Genomic DNA, 13,454 nt, shown 5'->3' on the forward strand with positions numbered 1-13,454 from the left:
TTTTGAATTTGACATGTAATGTACAAGCCATTTTCCTGATAGGACAAAAGAGAATATATGACTGTGCATCACAAAATAAACAAAAAGTAGCACCCCTTGACTTTACATGAGGACTCAAAAGAGGAACTGGGTCAACCAAGTCAATCTTGAGTTTTTCAGATTTTCTGAAAGAGTTGTCCTCCTTCTATATCATTCTTTAGTTTGGGATCATAACATGAATGGGAAAGTGTGTTTTCACCAGTTTTTCTACAACTTTTTTTGGGGGGGAGAATAGAACGGTCAGGTATGTCTTAAAGGCCCCCTTTCATTTCTTGAAATCCTTTGCACACATTCACTTTCAAGTCTAATAACAACTTTTGAAAGGATAATGCTCCTGCTTTGAAAGTTGGCATTAATCATGGACAGAATGTGTTGATAGAATATGCTCAATTTCAGTTTAATCTGATAATCTCTTTATTGTTGTTGCTCCAGTGGTTTACATCCTGTGTTTTGTCCCTTTCATCACACAGCTTGCACGGATTGGTAAGGATTAAGCGCTTAAATAGACACTGTACTTCAGAGCCTCTTTTCTCAGTTCACACTTTTCCAGAGTGTGTGCTTTCTTTCCAGTATTTAGATAGGTTCAGGGAGTCCATTTGAATGGAGTTATACACCATTTTAAAGCTTAGACTCTGCTCTGTCAGAATCTGCTCTTAACTAAAAATCTATGTCTGGCGACTTTTTGCTGGTGTTGTGATGCAGGGTCACATATGAAGTCTTCTTTAGCATCCTTCAAGCTAGGACCTTTCTACAACTCTCCCCAACTCACCAGCCTCTTCTATGATGAAGCTTTCCACTTTCCTCTTCTTGGACTTCCTGCGGTGATCTCGCTCCTCCTCCTCTTCCTCCTCGTCCTCATACTCGTCCTCGTCGTCGCTGCGTGGTTCGCTGATGAGGTCCTCTCCATCTTCAGGCTCTTCGTCTCCCTCGTCAGGTTCCTCTCCTTCCTCTGCCTCCTCAGCTTCTGGGCTTCCTAAAGGGCTCCCTTCCTGGAAGGAGGAAAAAAGGAGTTGACGACTCACATTACTTTGCATCCTAAACACATCACTCAACTCTGGCACTTTAACAGGGATGCTTACCTTGTAAGCAGTATTGCAGTATTCTGAAGGCAGACAGGCATTATGTTTTCAAAGATAAAAGAGAGAAATTTTACCTTTCTTGCAAAATCTTGCAATAGACATAATTTGTGTAGTTTTATAAAATGGGAAACACACTATTTTCCATGATACCTGCAATATTTTTTTTTATTTTAGTTATTTTTTTTTTTTTTTTGGGGGGGGGGGAAGAAAAAAAATAATTGCAAAATATAAGAATTGGCATTTTTGCAAAAACGAATTGCAAGAGGACCCTCTCCAACTCAGGTGTACTGCCATAAAAGGAAAGCACTCTCCCACCTGTATAGTTTTGTTTCCATTTTCTACTTATTTCAAAAAGTGACACCGGTTCATCTACAGTGTACTGCCGTTGTAATGAAAATGGTTATAACAAAGTTCAGATACAACAAAGTAAAAATTTGGGCTGCGATGTTATCCACTCAAGGTATTTTTATTAGTTTTTTTGTTCGGTTACAACAAAATTTCAATATAATGGAAGAAAACTGCCAGTCCCGAGAACCCCATTATAATGGGAGTCCACTGTACATGTAGTTGCCATTTGTCCTGGCACTTGAAAGAAAAGGAGAAGTGAAATGAGTTCCTAGTCCATCGAGGCTCTAGCACCAATATATACGCATTACCTCTCATAATGCTGGTGCCCTCTGAATTTGAAAATTCTTGTGATGTCCATATTAACAATTTCTGTCATGCGTTTACAAGTGAATTAAACTGAATAAAACATGTCACAATTCAAACTCTTATGTTTACTTTGTTCACTGTACAATAACTTTAAAGAGAGAGAGAGAGAGAAAAATGAATACATTGTATGATAACATTTTTACACTCTTTTATACAGTACACAGGCAATTGCCACTTAAATGACCAGAGTTACCAAAAGCAAAGGTAAACTGCTTTGGTTGTTGGAGTGGTACACAGGTGTTTGCTAAAACAAAAACAGTCCATGAGTGCAAGTCTGTAAAATATCTCCTAAAAAAGAAGAGAAGCCAAAATTGTAACCAAATCGTTTTTCTGTTCGCCCCCCTCTTTTAAATATCTCATCTAGTGTAAATTAGATACATGTGTATTAGTCCAGGCGCAGCGACCCAGAAAAACTGACTTCGTTCAACCCACCCCGCAGAAAAGGTTTGACTGCATGGGGTGGTCGGTTGGACCCTCTGGAACACCCCTAGGTAGTATGTGATATCAAATTGTGGTATCAATGAAATTTTACAGGCCATTTTAGCTGCGACATGACCATATTCTTTGAGGAAGCGTCTGCGCACAGTAAGACTACTACACGTACCACTAGCACTGCTACAGGCGCCAATGCCAGTGGTGCCTGTTATAGTCTTAGCGTACAAAGACTTTTTCCGCGACAAACATCGGTTTTTGCCTGCAAACTAACTTTTCACGCTAAGCTAGGGTCGGTGTAGTGTAGTTTCCAGACGTTTTTATTTCGTCTTTATTTCTCCAAGTTGAAGCAAGCCAAGTGAGAGTGCATACCCAGCGATTGTGACGCCCGAACCGATTTTTGTGGCAATCATTGGTGACCCGCTACAACAAAATGATCCTAAAGTCGGGTGAGGTCGATTATTTGAAAATTGCATGACAAAATTCCCTAATCTTTCTGCTTTAAATTGATATATAACACATCTTATGAAAATAATCGGCTGCGGAGATATCGATGTTTAAAAGAGAGCATGTCGAGACGTATGGGAAATCACTGTTTCGAGAAAAGCGCCCTAAAAGTTTTCCTTGCGACGCAATCGCGATCAAGGGACACGCTAGTCAATTTTCACCTCCAGACAATAGAAGGTAAACCCTAGCAACCCCCGAAATGCTCATTCAAGCACAGCGACGGCGGTCTCCTCACCGACCAATCAGTGGCCAGGATGCCAGGAGAAGCGGCTGGGCATAGCGCACCCCGCCCGCACGCACCAGTCGACTTGGCAGTGTGCGAGCTTCACGCTTCGGTTAGCGGCAAGCAGCAAACTGACCAATGAGATCACTCCGGTCGTTGTTAGGGGCGGAGCCTATCTGTGGCGCTCAATCCAAATTTTCGAACCGGTTTCTGCTTGGTTGAAACGCCAAAAACATGGCCCAGAAAAACGCTATTTTTTGGTCTTTCCTTTCATCATTTTGCTTCAAAATTTCGACAGATGATAGAAGACATGTCAGACTCCAATAATATGTCAAAATCAGAAAATCGTAAGTTTTGACCAATTAAGATGCTCCGACTTCAAACTCGATTTTCACGGCTTCGACCGTGCGCGACTTTAGGACCTTTTTGTTGTAGCGGGTCACATTGAGCACGCACCCTCACTCGGCTTAGCGCAATACAGCGGGCTTCTGCACAATACACGGGCTGTAACTCAGAGAAATAAAGGCGAAATAAAAACAGCTAGAAATTAAGACTAGGGTCGGTAACGCTTGTTGCTATTGGGGCACTGAAAATGACAAAATTATCACAGTTTTTGCATTTATTTCATGAAGGATTCATCGAAACGCCTTAAAACTATATATGTGCATGTTGCTAGAGATGTCAGCAATACAATGGGATACATTGTAAGGTATGAAATTGTGCATGGTTACCATGGTAACCGGATGCCTACAGGTGATTGGTAACTCCCAAAAATATCTGGAATTTAGACAGGTTTGTTTCTTTTGCCTTTCGTGCACATCATTCATTGTAGATGAGCTCTACACTGTAAAATTAGTCTGGATAAAAAGGGAAAAGACGCCCAAGATTTTCCCTCATTCTCTCCTCAGCATTAATTCATTACTGCACGCTTTGAATAAAATTTACATATCATGATATTTCATTTCATTATATATATATATATATATATATATATATTTTTTTTTTCACAATAGCTAACGCACACAAAAGTACGCTTAATTCTTTGATGGCTAATCCAGCGCACGTGTATATTCCTTCTTTAGAAAGGAATTTATCGGTATTCTTGAATAAACTTCCTTTAAGAACATAAACAATCAATTGCTTTCCTCTGCTCTTTTCCAGGATTGTTGTGAATAACCATCGCTCTGTAAATACTCGAAAGAGCTACTATAGAATATTGCCTTTGCTTTCTGTATTCATCTTATTTTTAAGGGAAATTTGTGTCCATACATTATTAAAAACTATATACATTTGCTTATGCTTTGAAGTCAAATTTGTGTTGAAAGTACGACGGATGCTACTTTTTCATGCATTTTACTATTTGAAAATGATATCTTTCTTTCAATGGCTGTTTATTATGCCTTTGCTTACAAATTTTGCTGTAACTTGAGAATGCTTCAAAATATTCTTCACATATACCTGATGTCGTACACTTTATGCAGAAGGAAGGACATGCTTATTGAGCTTTTTGAAATTATGGGCTTTAGTTTTTGAGTTACTGACAACTAAATTCTGATTGGATAATACTTGTTGCCATGGCAACAGGGAAAACTTTTTAAATGAAAATCAATAAAAAATTGTGTGTTTTTTTATTGCATCTATAAGATTAAAAAAAAAAACAATGTTTGCAGCAGCAGGAGGCATTTTGGGGTTACTAGTCACCTTTAGGCATCCGGTTACCATGGTAACCATGCACAATATTATAACTTACAATGAATCCCACTGTATGGATGACATCTCTAGCAACATGTACATATAAAGTTTTATGCAGTTTTGATGAATTCTTCATGAAATAAATGTAAAAACTGTGTGAGTTTGCCGTTTTCAGTGCCCCAAATAGCGACAAGCGTTTACCGACCCTAGTCTTAATTTCCAGCCATTTTTTCGTCTTTATTTCTCTGAGTTGCAGCTTGTGTATTATGCAGAAGCCCGCTGTATATATTGCGCTAAGTGGAATGAGAGCACACACCCAGTAATTGCGATTCGGTCGTCACAATCACCGGGTATGCGCTCTCACTCGGCTTGCTTGAACTCTTGAAATAAAGACGAAATAAAAACGGCTAGAAACTACACTACACCGAACCCAGCTTGGCGTGAAAAGTTAGTTTGCAGGCAAAACCCTTGTTTATCGAAGAAAAAGTATATGTGCGCTGAGACTACTACACGCAGCATTGGCACTGGCGCCTGTAGCAGTGCTAGTGGTGCGTGTAATAGTCTTGGCGTGTGCAGACTCTTTTACGTTTGTTCCAACAAATCATGATGAAAAGTGGCCAGTAAAATTCTACTGACACTACAATTTGGAACCACATACTACCTGGGGATGTTCATAGAGGTCCCATCTACCACCTTGTCTGGTCAAACCTTTTTTGCGGGGTGGGTTGAACGAACTCCTTAATTAAGCCTCTTACAGGAACTAGCGCCTTGACTATATACACGGAAATGTATCGTTGTATATATTCACATTACAACTGCCATTACATATTTTGACAAATATCCATCTATCCATTCATCTACTGCCTACAGTTGTATGTAAGCTTGTCTGCGTACACCATTATGCTGCATGTTGGACAGCTGCAATCCTTATGTCCATCTAAAGGTCAACAATACCTCGGCATCACTGTCCTTTTGGAAGCTCTCCTCTCCTTCCTCCTCCTCGGAGAAAATACTCCCTTCGCTGTCTGACATGGTGCCCTCTTGAGTCCTGAATGCACAGTGTCACCTAGGTCCAGTGAAATCACTGCTCTTCTTCATACACACACGGCTCGTGGTACGCTTTCACAGCGGTGACAATCTGAAAGACAATACAAAAAATTACATTGTACAAAGCTGATTCCATTTACAGAGTACAAAATGTATGTACATGTACACAGTAATACACTGCTTACGGGTATCACTTGCACAGTAGGCCTATGTAGCTGAAAGACTAATATCTAAATTTAAAATATGTGCCATATTTTCTATATCAAATTTTCAACCTTTTTTTTTTCTGCAAATTACTAAGATATGACAAAAAATCTTTCCAAATCAAGATTCTGTCAATGACATACCTGGTAATCTGTCAGACACTGGTTAAGTGCTGTAAACCAAACAGGTTGGACTACAGTGGAAGTGTGACAATATAAAGGGAATAATTTTCTGACTCAAATTTTAGCAATTTCACCTGATGATTGCTATTTCAAATCGCATCCTGTACACTGACTTCTACAGAAGAAAACTGCTAGAAAAAAAAATAATAATAATAAGTTTGTGTACACTGTAGTGTAGCAGTTGCATAAAAAAATGCATCAAGAGCAAATTGCATTGCAATACCATGAAAATCATTCCTTGGCATAGTACACGTGAATGCTATATGGCAGTGTGCACGAACACTACGCAACCTGCTACAGTACTAAAACATTGTCCCAGGACACTGATAATGAGTCTCAATCCTAAAAAAAGGCAGGGTATTCTTTGTTTTCAGGAATATCATTTCATGAGTTTCTGCAAGAACTCAGTGAGAGGCACGTGCAGTCATACTGCTTCTTCACACGTTTAGCGAGGAAATAAGATCCCTTTGCAGTTGAGAATCAAGTCAAATTTATCCTTTGTACTTGACATCATCGTACCTTTTTTATCCCAACTGGGATAATTGGATATCACAGCTCATTTAGAGCTAAAAATTGTTCTGAAGAGGACTTTTATTGCAGTGATTTTCAGTTTTTCCATGCGTGATGGATGACATGATTCCATACGTGCATTATGGGTTGTCCCCACATCATACTGTACATGTACATGCCAAGTCTGTCGTGGGTGGCACAAGTTCAAGCGCCCTGCATTATACAAGTCTGTGCTGGTTTAGGCTAAGTTTAAATTCCATAGTTACCGCATGCACACTATTCCGACTGACGCATGAAAAGACATGCACATCATTTGTGCTAAAGAATGGGGACAATTTCCTTGCCAAAAATCGATTTTAGTTCATCATCAAGATTGCGTAGGAAGGAAAACTTAAAAGGCGGTTTTCTCGACATGCTCACCTGTAGTTTCTACTGTAGACCACTTTACATGCTCTCTTAAAGTCATCAACATTTCCGCAACCAAACACTTATTTTTATGAGTAATGTCCTATATGAAATTACAGCAAAGAGTTAGGGAATAATGTCGTGTCATTTTCAGAAAATCAACCTTCCCGACTTTCAGATCCTTTTGTTGTAGTGGGTCATATAATATATTGAACTTTGTTGGTGAGTTGCTTTTATAAAGGTACATAGGTGAGTCAACTATGCTGTCTTGTTTGGCCCACTGATGTCCATGGAAGGGTGTTCAGCATGGGAGTCACGTTTGCTGACATGTACAACCTATGTGCAATTTTACCAGTTAGCACCAAAGGAATACATTGCCAGTCTTTTCTTCCCCTGGCTGTCAAGGCCTGTAATGCCATCTCTCCTGATGCTGCAGATGTTTCTCCACAACACCTGTAGAATTCTTCCACCAGTGTTTGGCAGCAAAACTCACAATCTACATTGATTTAGGTGGATGCTCTCATCATGGTATTCACTAGCCTGACCAGACGCCGTGCTTTGCACAGCGTCCCCCGTGCGCCAGGACGGCGTCAGACAAGCTCCGATACACCTATCTCCTGAGACCCCTTGAATCACAGAGCACAAAACCACAAAACTCTTGAATGCAACTGTCGATGTTGAAAATGCCTGCATTCTTATTTCAAATTGCATGAATCACATGCACTCACGTGAAACAAAATGCTTGGGATATAAGCATAGTATATTATTAGTCCATACTGAGCAAAACTTGCAATTTCAACCCGCAAAGCTGACCAACATTCAGATGACAAACATGTAGGCCCCAGCTTTAATTTTGAATGTTCAAAGCAACAATTGTGCCCAAAGATGATAGAGTGCTGCATAGCGGCGCACGTGTACGTGTATGTTGCAGTAGCCAAATTTGAAGCTGGAAGTGGAACCACGGTGCTCCGTGCACACGCACCCGTATGAGTGTCTCGCCCGCACAGTCAACAGTAGTGCCACCTTTTCCCGATGTTTTTGCAGTGCTGCAACAACATTTCGAATCACTGTCGTTTACAGAGCTAGCGTATACAATATTTACATATTTTGTATATCTTCATTTTCGGTAAGTTGTGAATTCTGTGAATGTCAATATCGATAGCAAAACATGATAGCTAAATAGATCAAGTTCATGATACACAGTGTATAATAGGTGTGAGCAACAAATACAGCACTTGTAATTAATTTAAAATCGAGTTGTCGCTCCATGGTTTTTGGAGATCATATCGTGGCCTCCAGTAGGTGCAGCCCTATCACCACACTTGCATACAGCAACAGGGCTGTGTATAGTTAGTCCTTATTATTCACTGCACCCAAATCATCACAATATCATTAATTGCACTGAAGCATCTAACCTGCACATAATTATATTCACAGCATGCATGTAAATGATGTAAATTTACTTTTAGGATGCCTACAATCGAACGATAATCTTCAGAAATAAGGGACATGGACATGGGTAATACAAGAAGAAGGTAGATCAGACTCGAGAGACCTGTATGAGAATTTCAAACAACATAACGTTCAAGGTTAGAAGGTTTGATTGGTTCAGGAATGTTGGTTCATTTTCTGTATCAAATGTGCATGATCTCACAAAACAAGACAATCTTTTACTTAGAACACTTGAAATAATGAGAGATAACACTGGCCCAAATTGCTTCAAAGAAGTAATATGACCAGAACCTACCTTCCGCAGATTATTTCGTCCGGCTCGATCCGCATCCGCGACACGATGTTCCGTAGAAGAGCCGCCTTGCCTATAGCATAGAAACTCCTGTTGTGCGATGCGAGCCAGTTGACCGTATGCACTGGGGCCCCTGCCTGCTTCGCTAATTCGCGAGCGAGTTGCCGCTGGCTTGCGAGCCGAGCGTGGTTGAACAACAGAAGACGTCGTTACCGGAAGATTCAGATCCCAGTGCGAGAGCTGTTCTAATGTATCACTATCAGATTGCTGTCGGGATTCTTCGAGTAGGCCGTGCCGATCTAACACAGTTTACGGCATTTCATACGAATATCCTGATATCAATCTGCAGAAGGTGTAAAATACGAGGAAATCTGGCTCAGGCTGTGTTTGTCAGCTAGCAAATCCTGCGCTGCGCTTTTTCCGCGCTCTGATCCCCCGCTCGCTCGCTAGTGATAGCGCTAGCTAGCGCTAGCATGGGATAGCTGCACATTTTGTATTCATTCTATGTGGATGCACGCTTGGAATCGTACGTACATGATGTACGTACGCACAGCCCACATTACTTTATGCTAGTCTATAATCCAAAGCGCAATGAAAAAAAAAAAATCATACAAATCTCAAGCCAAGTATCAATGCTTACTGTATTTTTGATCGGGTCAAAATAGCAACAGCAGCAGAGTGTTATCTGTGTGGAATTCAATGGCTCCATGTGAAATCCTAGTAGCATAAATATGTACATTGGTTTGATCTTAATTGATAATTGAAAATTGAATTGATCTTTAGTACACGATATCTACACAAGACTACGAGATGATACTAGTACTCAGTACCGCTACGAGTACTTGCACTTTGTACGTATATACAAGCTGTTGAAAAAAATACTAATGAATACTCAGTACACTGTAAAAAAAAAAAAAAAAAAAAAATGGTGATATTGATGGTGATGATGGTGGTGATGATGGTGGTGGTGATGATGGTGGTGATTTATTAAATGGCGGTGATTATGGTGGTGGCGATGATAGCAGGGTCCTCTGGTAGACCAATGGCAACACTGAAGAGGCTACCCTGGGAATCAGTGTATATAAGACCTTATGATGATGATGATGATGATGATGATGATGATGATGATGATGATGATGAGGAGGAGGAGGAGGAGGAGGAGGAGGAGGAGGAGGAGGAGGAGGAGGAGGATAATAATCATGATAATTATCATGATTATCAATTGACGTTTATTAATAGGCCACGATATCTGGCGTAATCATACACAGTTGTTACAATAGAAGTCAAACAAACATTCGATGCGCATTGAAAAATAGGCCTATGAAGTGAATGCCCAGGTTGAATTCATGTCGAAAAGTCTAACCATATCATTATAGATCACGACCTACAAAATGATTAATTCAGGCAATAACGAAGTACCAGTATAATTGTAGGCCTATGGGGGCCCGTATAATAATTTTTTTTTCCTTTTAATTCAAAGACTGGAGTAAGTGAATGGAGGAAAAAAAAAAAAACACCACTACTGTTACACAGTTACTCACCACACACGTGAAGAAATGGTAAATGCCATTAATTTAGGAACCCTAGAGGGCACCCCAACTGTTAGGCAAAATAAATATTAATATGCATTACTTATAAAACAAATCATCGGCAGTTCAATTGTGGTATAAAAATATTAGCTACATTTTGATTCTGCATGTATAAAATATGTCTTTGTAGAGGCCCCTACTATTATCCATATTCATGTTATTGCTGAAATGCTCACAATTTCATCAAATCACTCTTACTTTAAAGGATGTGTAGAGTTCTGATCGAGGTGACGATTTAGCTTTTGACATTTTGTGAGATATTCAGAAACCACTCTATGAGATGTCAAAAAGCATGCAATTCTAAGGGGTATCAAAAGTTTATTTGATGAAAATCGGTTTTGAACTGGCTGAGATATCCCAAAATAAGGTGAAACAAAGAGATCCTAATAAAGTTGTGGCATGTCGCCTTTTATTATTACCACTTTTTTTGATATCTCGGCCATTTGAAAACCAATTTTCATCAAATAAACGTCGAATCCTTCTTAAAATCACATGCTCTTTCGGATTTCATAAGAGGTTTCTCATTATCTCACTTAGGAATGTAAAAAACATGAATCCCCACCTCAACCAGTACTGTACACCCCCTTTAACTGAAAGGATCGAACAATGTTATGCGCTGAGCATATATTTTGAATTAAAGAAAAAAAGAGGCAGTTTAAATAGGTCTTTGCTATTGCTATGCTTGTATACTGACTGTTTATATTTAAAGCGATATATTATAGAACCTATATTTAAACCTAACTAGGCCTGGCCGGGGGGGGGGGGGGGGGGCCTCCGAGCCCCCGAGGCCCCCCCCCCCCCCCCCGACGTTCCGCGCGATGTATCGTATCGCGAAAAGCTATCGCCCCGACGTTTCTTGACTTTTTTCTTCGAGTCTCCCAAATCTTTTGACACCAAATTTGCGATGCCCAGGCGCGCGGTTCCGAAGATGCGCATGAATAGGCCTATGTACGTGCATGTCAGACCAAAAACTGTATGATTATTTTGGGGTTTTATCGATTAAAATCAATTGATAACATATTTTCTTGTTTGGAACAATGTCGCGGACAAATTTCATCGAAAAAACAATGAAAAACATAAAGTCGAAAAACAAAGAAATACATAAGAAATTCAAAAAAACAATGAAATACGTCAGAATTTTATTCTGATGGCACAATTTTTTCGCTTACATTTGCTAAGGACACTAAAAACAATATTTACACAAAAAATGTGCCTGATTTGAGCTTTATTTAGTGATCTATACCAAATTGTCTGACATGCATCAAGTATCCATAAATCAGCATGATATGGCATAAATGATAATTTTTTGAAAAAATTAATTTAATGGTACATTAGAATACGTCACAGGCAATGTGTGTGCCAATTTTCGTCGTGATCGCGAGGTCGACGGCCGAGATCTGGGGGGGGGGGGGGGGGCATGGGAGCCCCCCTCCCCCCCCCCCCCCCCGGCTCTATCATCCACCTAAATAGCCCGGTCTCGTGAGGGTTAAGTGAAGTTTTCAAATACTAGTGTGATCAATATTATGTGGACTTACTGATCCAGTAATCGCACAGGAATTTGAAGCCAAAATATGTGTTGTGCTTTGAGTGAATACAGCATATCAGTAGAACATAAGTAATTTGATAGGAAGTTTGAGGAAAAGCGGACAAGTATATGCATTCAAAAACTATGAATTTTTAAAATTTCAGTGCCGACAGTGCCTAGAAGCCTACAGGAGTTCGTTACCCTACATCACTGCAGGACAGCAATAGACTATAAAGCCTGAGCAAACTGAGGCACTGCATTGTCACTTTTATAGCATGAGAGCAGATAACCCAGCTAGCAATTAATATTAATATAAAAATTCCTCTTCATTACAATGTGAAATTGTGAATTATATGGAAAGCCTATAACGTAAGTAATAATTTAACGCAGTTAAAAAGTTTGAACCCAACATATGATAGTTATTTTAGACGAATGTGTTTTTTCTATTTCTATTAAAATAGTTTTCGAATTTTAGATTTTCTTACTTGAATATAATATAAGTATGTCCTAGGGATGAATATTCACGGTATAGTACCGGACCCCCCACCCCTGTTTTTTTTTTTTGCAACGTCCGATAAAGATTACAATTGTTTTGTAAAGGACGTTTCATTTTGTAACGTCCATTGACGTTTTAAAGACGTTTTCAAAAAAACAAAACAAAAACAAAACAAAAAAAAACCTGTGCTTTGCTGTATATGGTATAAGTCCAAATTTTAATTTTGACGAAGACACGGAAGTTCATAAAAACTCAGTTGAGAAAATGTTAACGTTCTGAAAAAGTTATGTGTTTGCTGGGGACTTTTATTATTCATTTACTTACAGAAAGCAGGGTGAATAGGGCCTATAGCCCTTGACATAATCACATTTTAGTAAGTTACAAGTCGAGGTATACAATGTGTAATTTTTAAATGTACATTTTTAAAACTTTCTCTTTATTCGTTCTTTATTTTCGTGGGAAGTAAAATAAGGCCCTCATACGTTTGTTTGTTGTTTTGTTTGTTTATGTTCATCGTTTTATTTGTTTCAAACATAATGGAGTATAAATCCTTGAAAATAATTGCCTGGGCGTATGTATTATAGGATAAGAATAATGGCCGATCTTGTTTTCTGTGTGTTGTTGTTGTTGTTGGGGTTTTTTTTTCGGGGGGGGGGGGCGGAGTGGGAAAGGAGGCCATGGGTATGGTGGCTTGCTCAGAACTGTGGCCTATCTTTCTGAAAGTACAAGGGGCGGTAAATCCTTGTTATTGAGAAAAAAACAAACAAACTAATATGACAAGCAGGACAAACCTACTGGTAAATGTAAGAACATCACACGTGTACACACAAACACACAATGTATAATGATGATTATCATCGTTTGCACTCAGACACTCAAAACAAGCACAAGCTGCATGGCTAACGCAAGAGGGCGACAAATCATTGTAATTTCTCGAACAACACCACACACACACACACACACACACACACACACACACACACACACACACACACACACTCACACACACACACACACACACACACACACACACACACACAAATCGTAAAGAATCAATCAGCTCAGC

At 39.5% G+C, this 13,454-nt stretch overlaps 1 protein-coding gene across 1 annotated transcript in view; it reads right to left on the reverse strand.

The window, feature by feature from the left end:
* Nucleotides 1–8,842, reverse strand: part of LOC140226300 (transcription elongation factor SPT5-like) — a 33,476-nt gene extending 24,634 nt beyond the window's left edge. The window contains exons 1-3 of the mRNA XM_072306797.1: nucleotides 8,782–8,842; nucleotides 5,641–5,824; nucleotides 809–1,028 (exon numbers count right to left, since the gene is read on the reverse strand). Of these exons, the coding sequence (XP_072162898.1) occupies nucleotides 809–1,028; nucleotides 5,641–5,718 (298 nt within the window). The 5' untranslated portion in view covers nucleotides 5,719–5,824; nucleotides 8,782–8,842. The remainder of the gene's footprint in view (nucleotides 1–808; nucleotides 1,029–5,640; nucleotides 5,825–8,781) is intronic.
* Between the last annotated feature and the right edge of the window lie 4,612 nt (nucleotides 8,843–13,454).

This window comes from Diadema setosum, chromosome 3 (assembly GCF_964275005.1).
Source record: "Diadema setosum chromosome 3, eeDiaSeto1, whole genome shotgun sequence".
Taxonomy (NCBI): domain Eukaryota; kingdom Metazoa; phylum Echinodermata; class Echinoidea; order Diadematoida; family Diadematidae; genus Diadema; species Diadema setosum.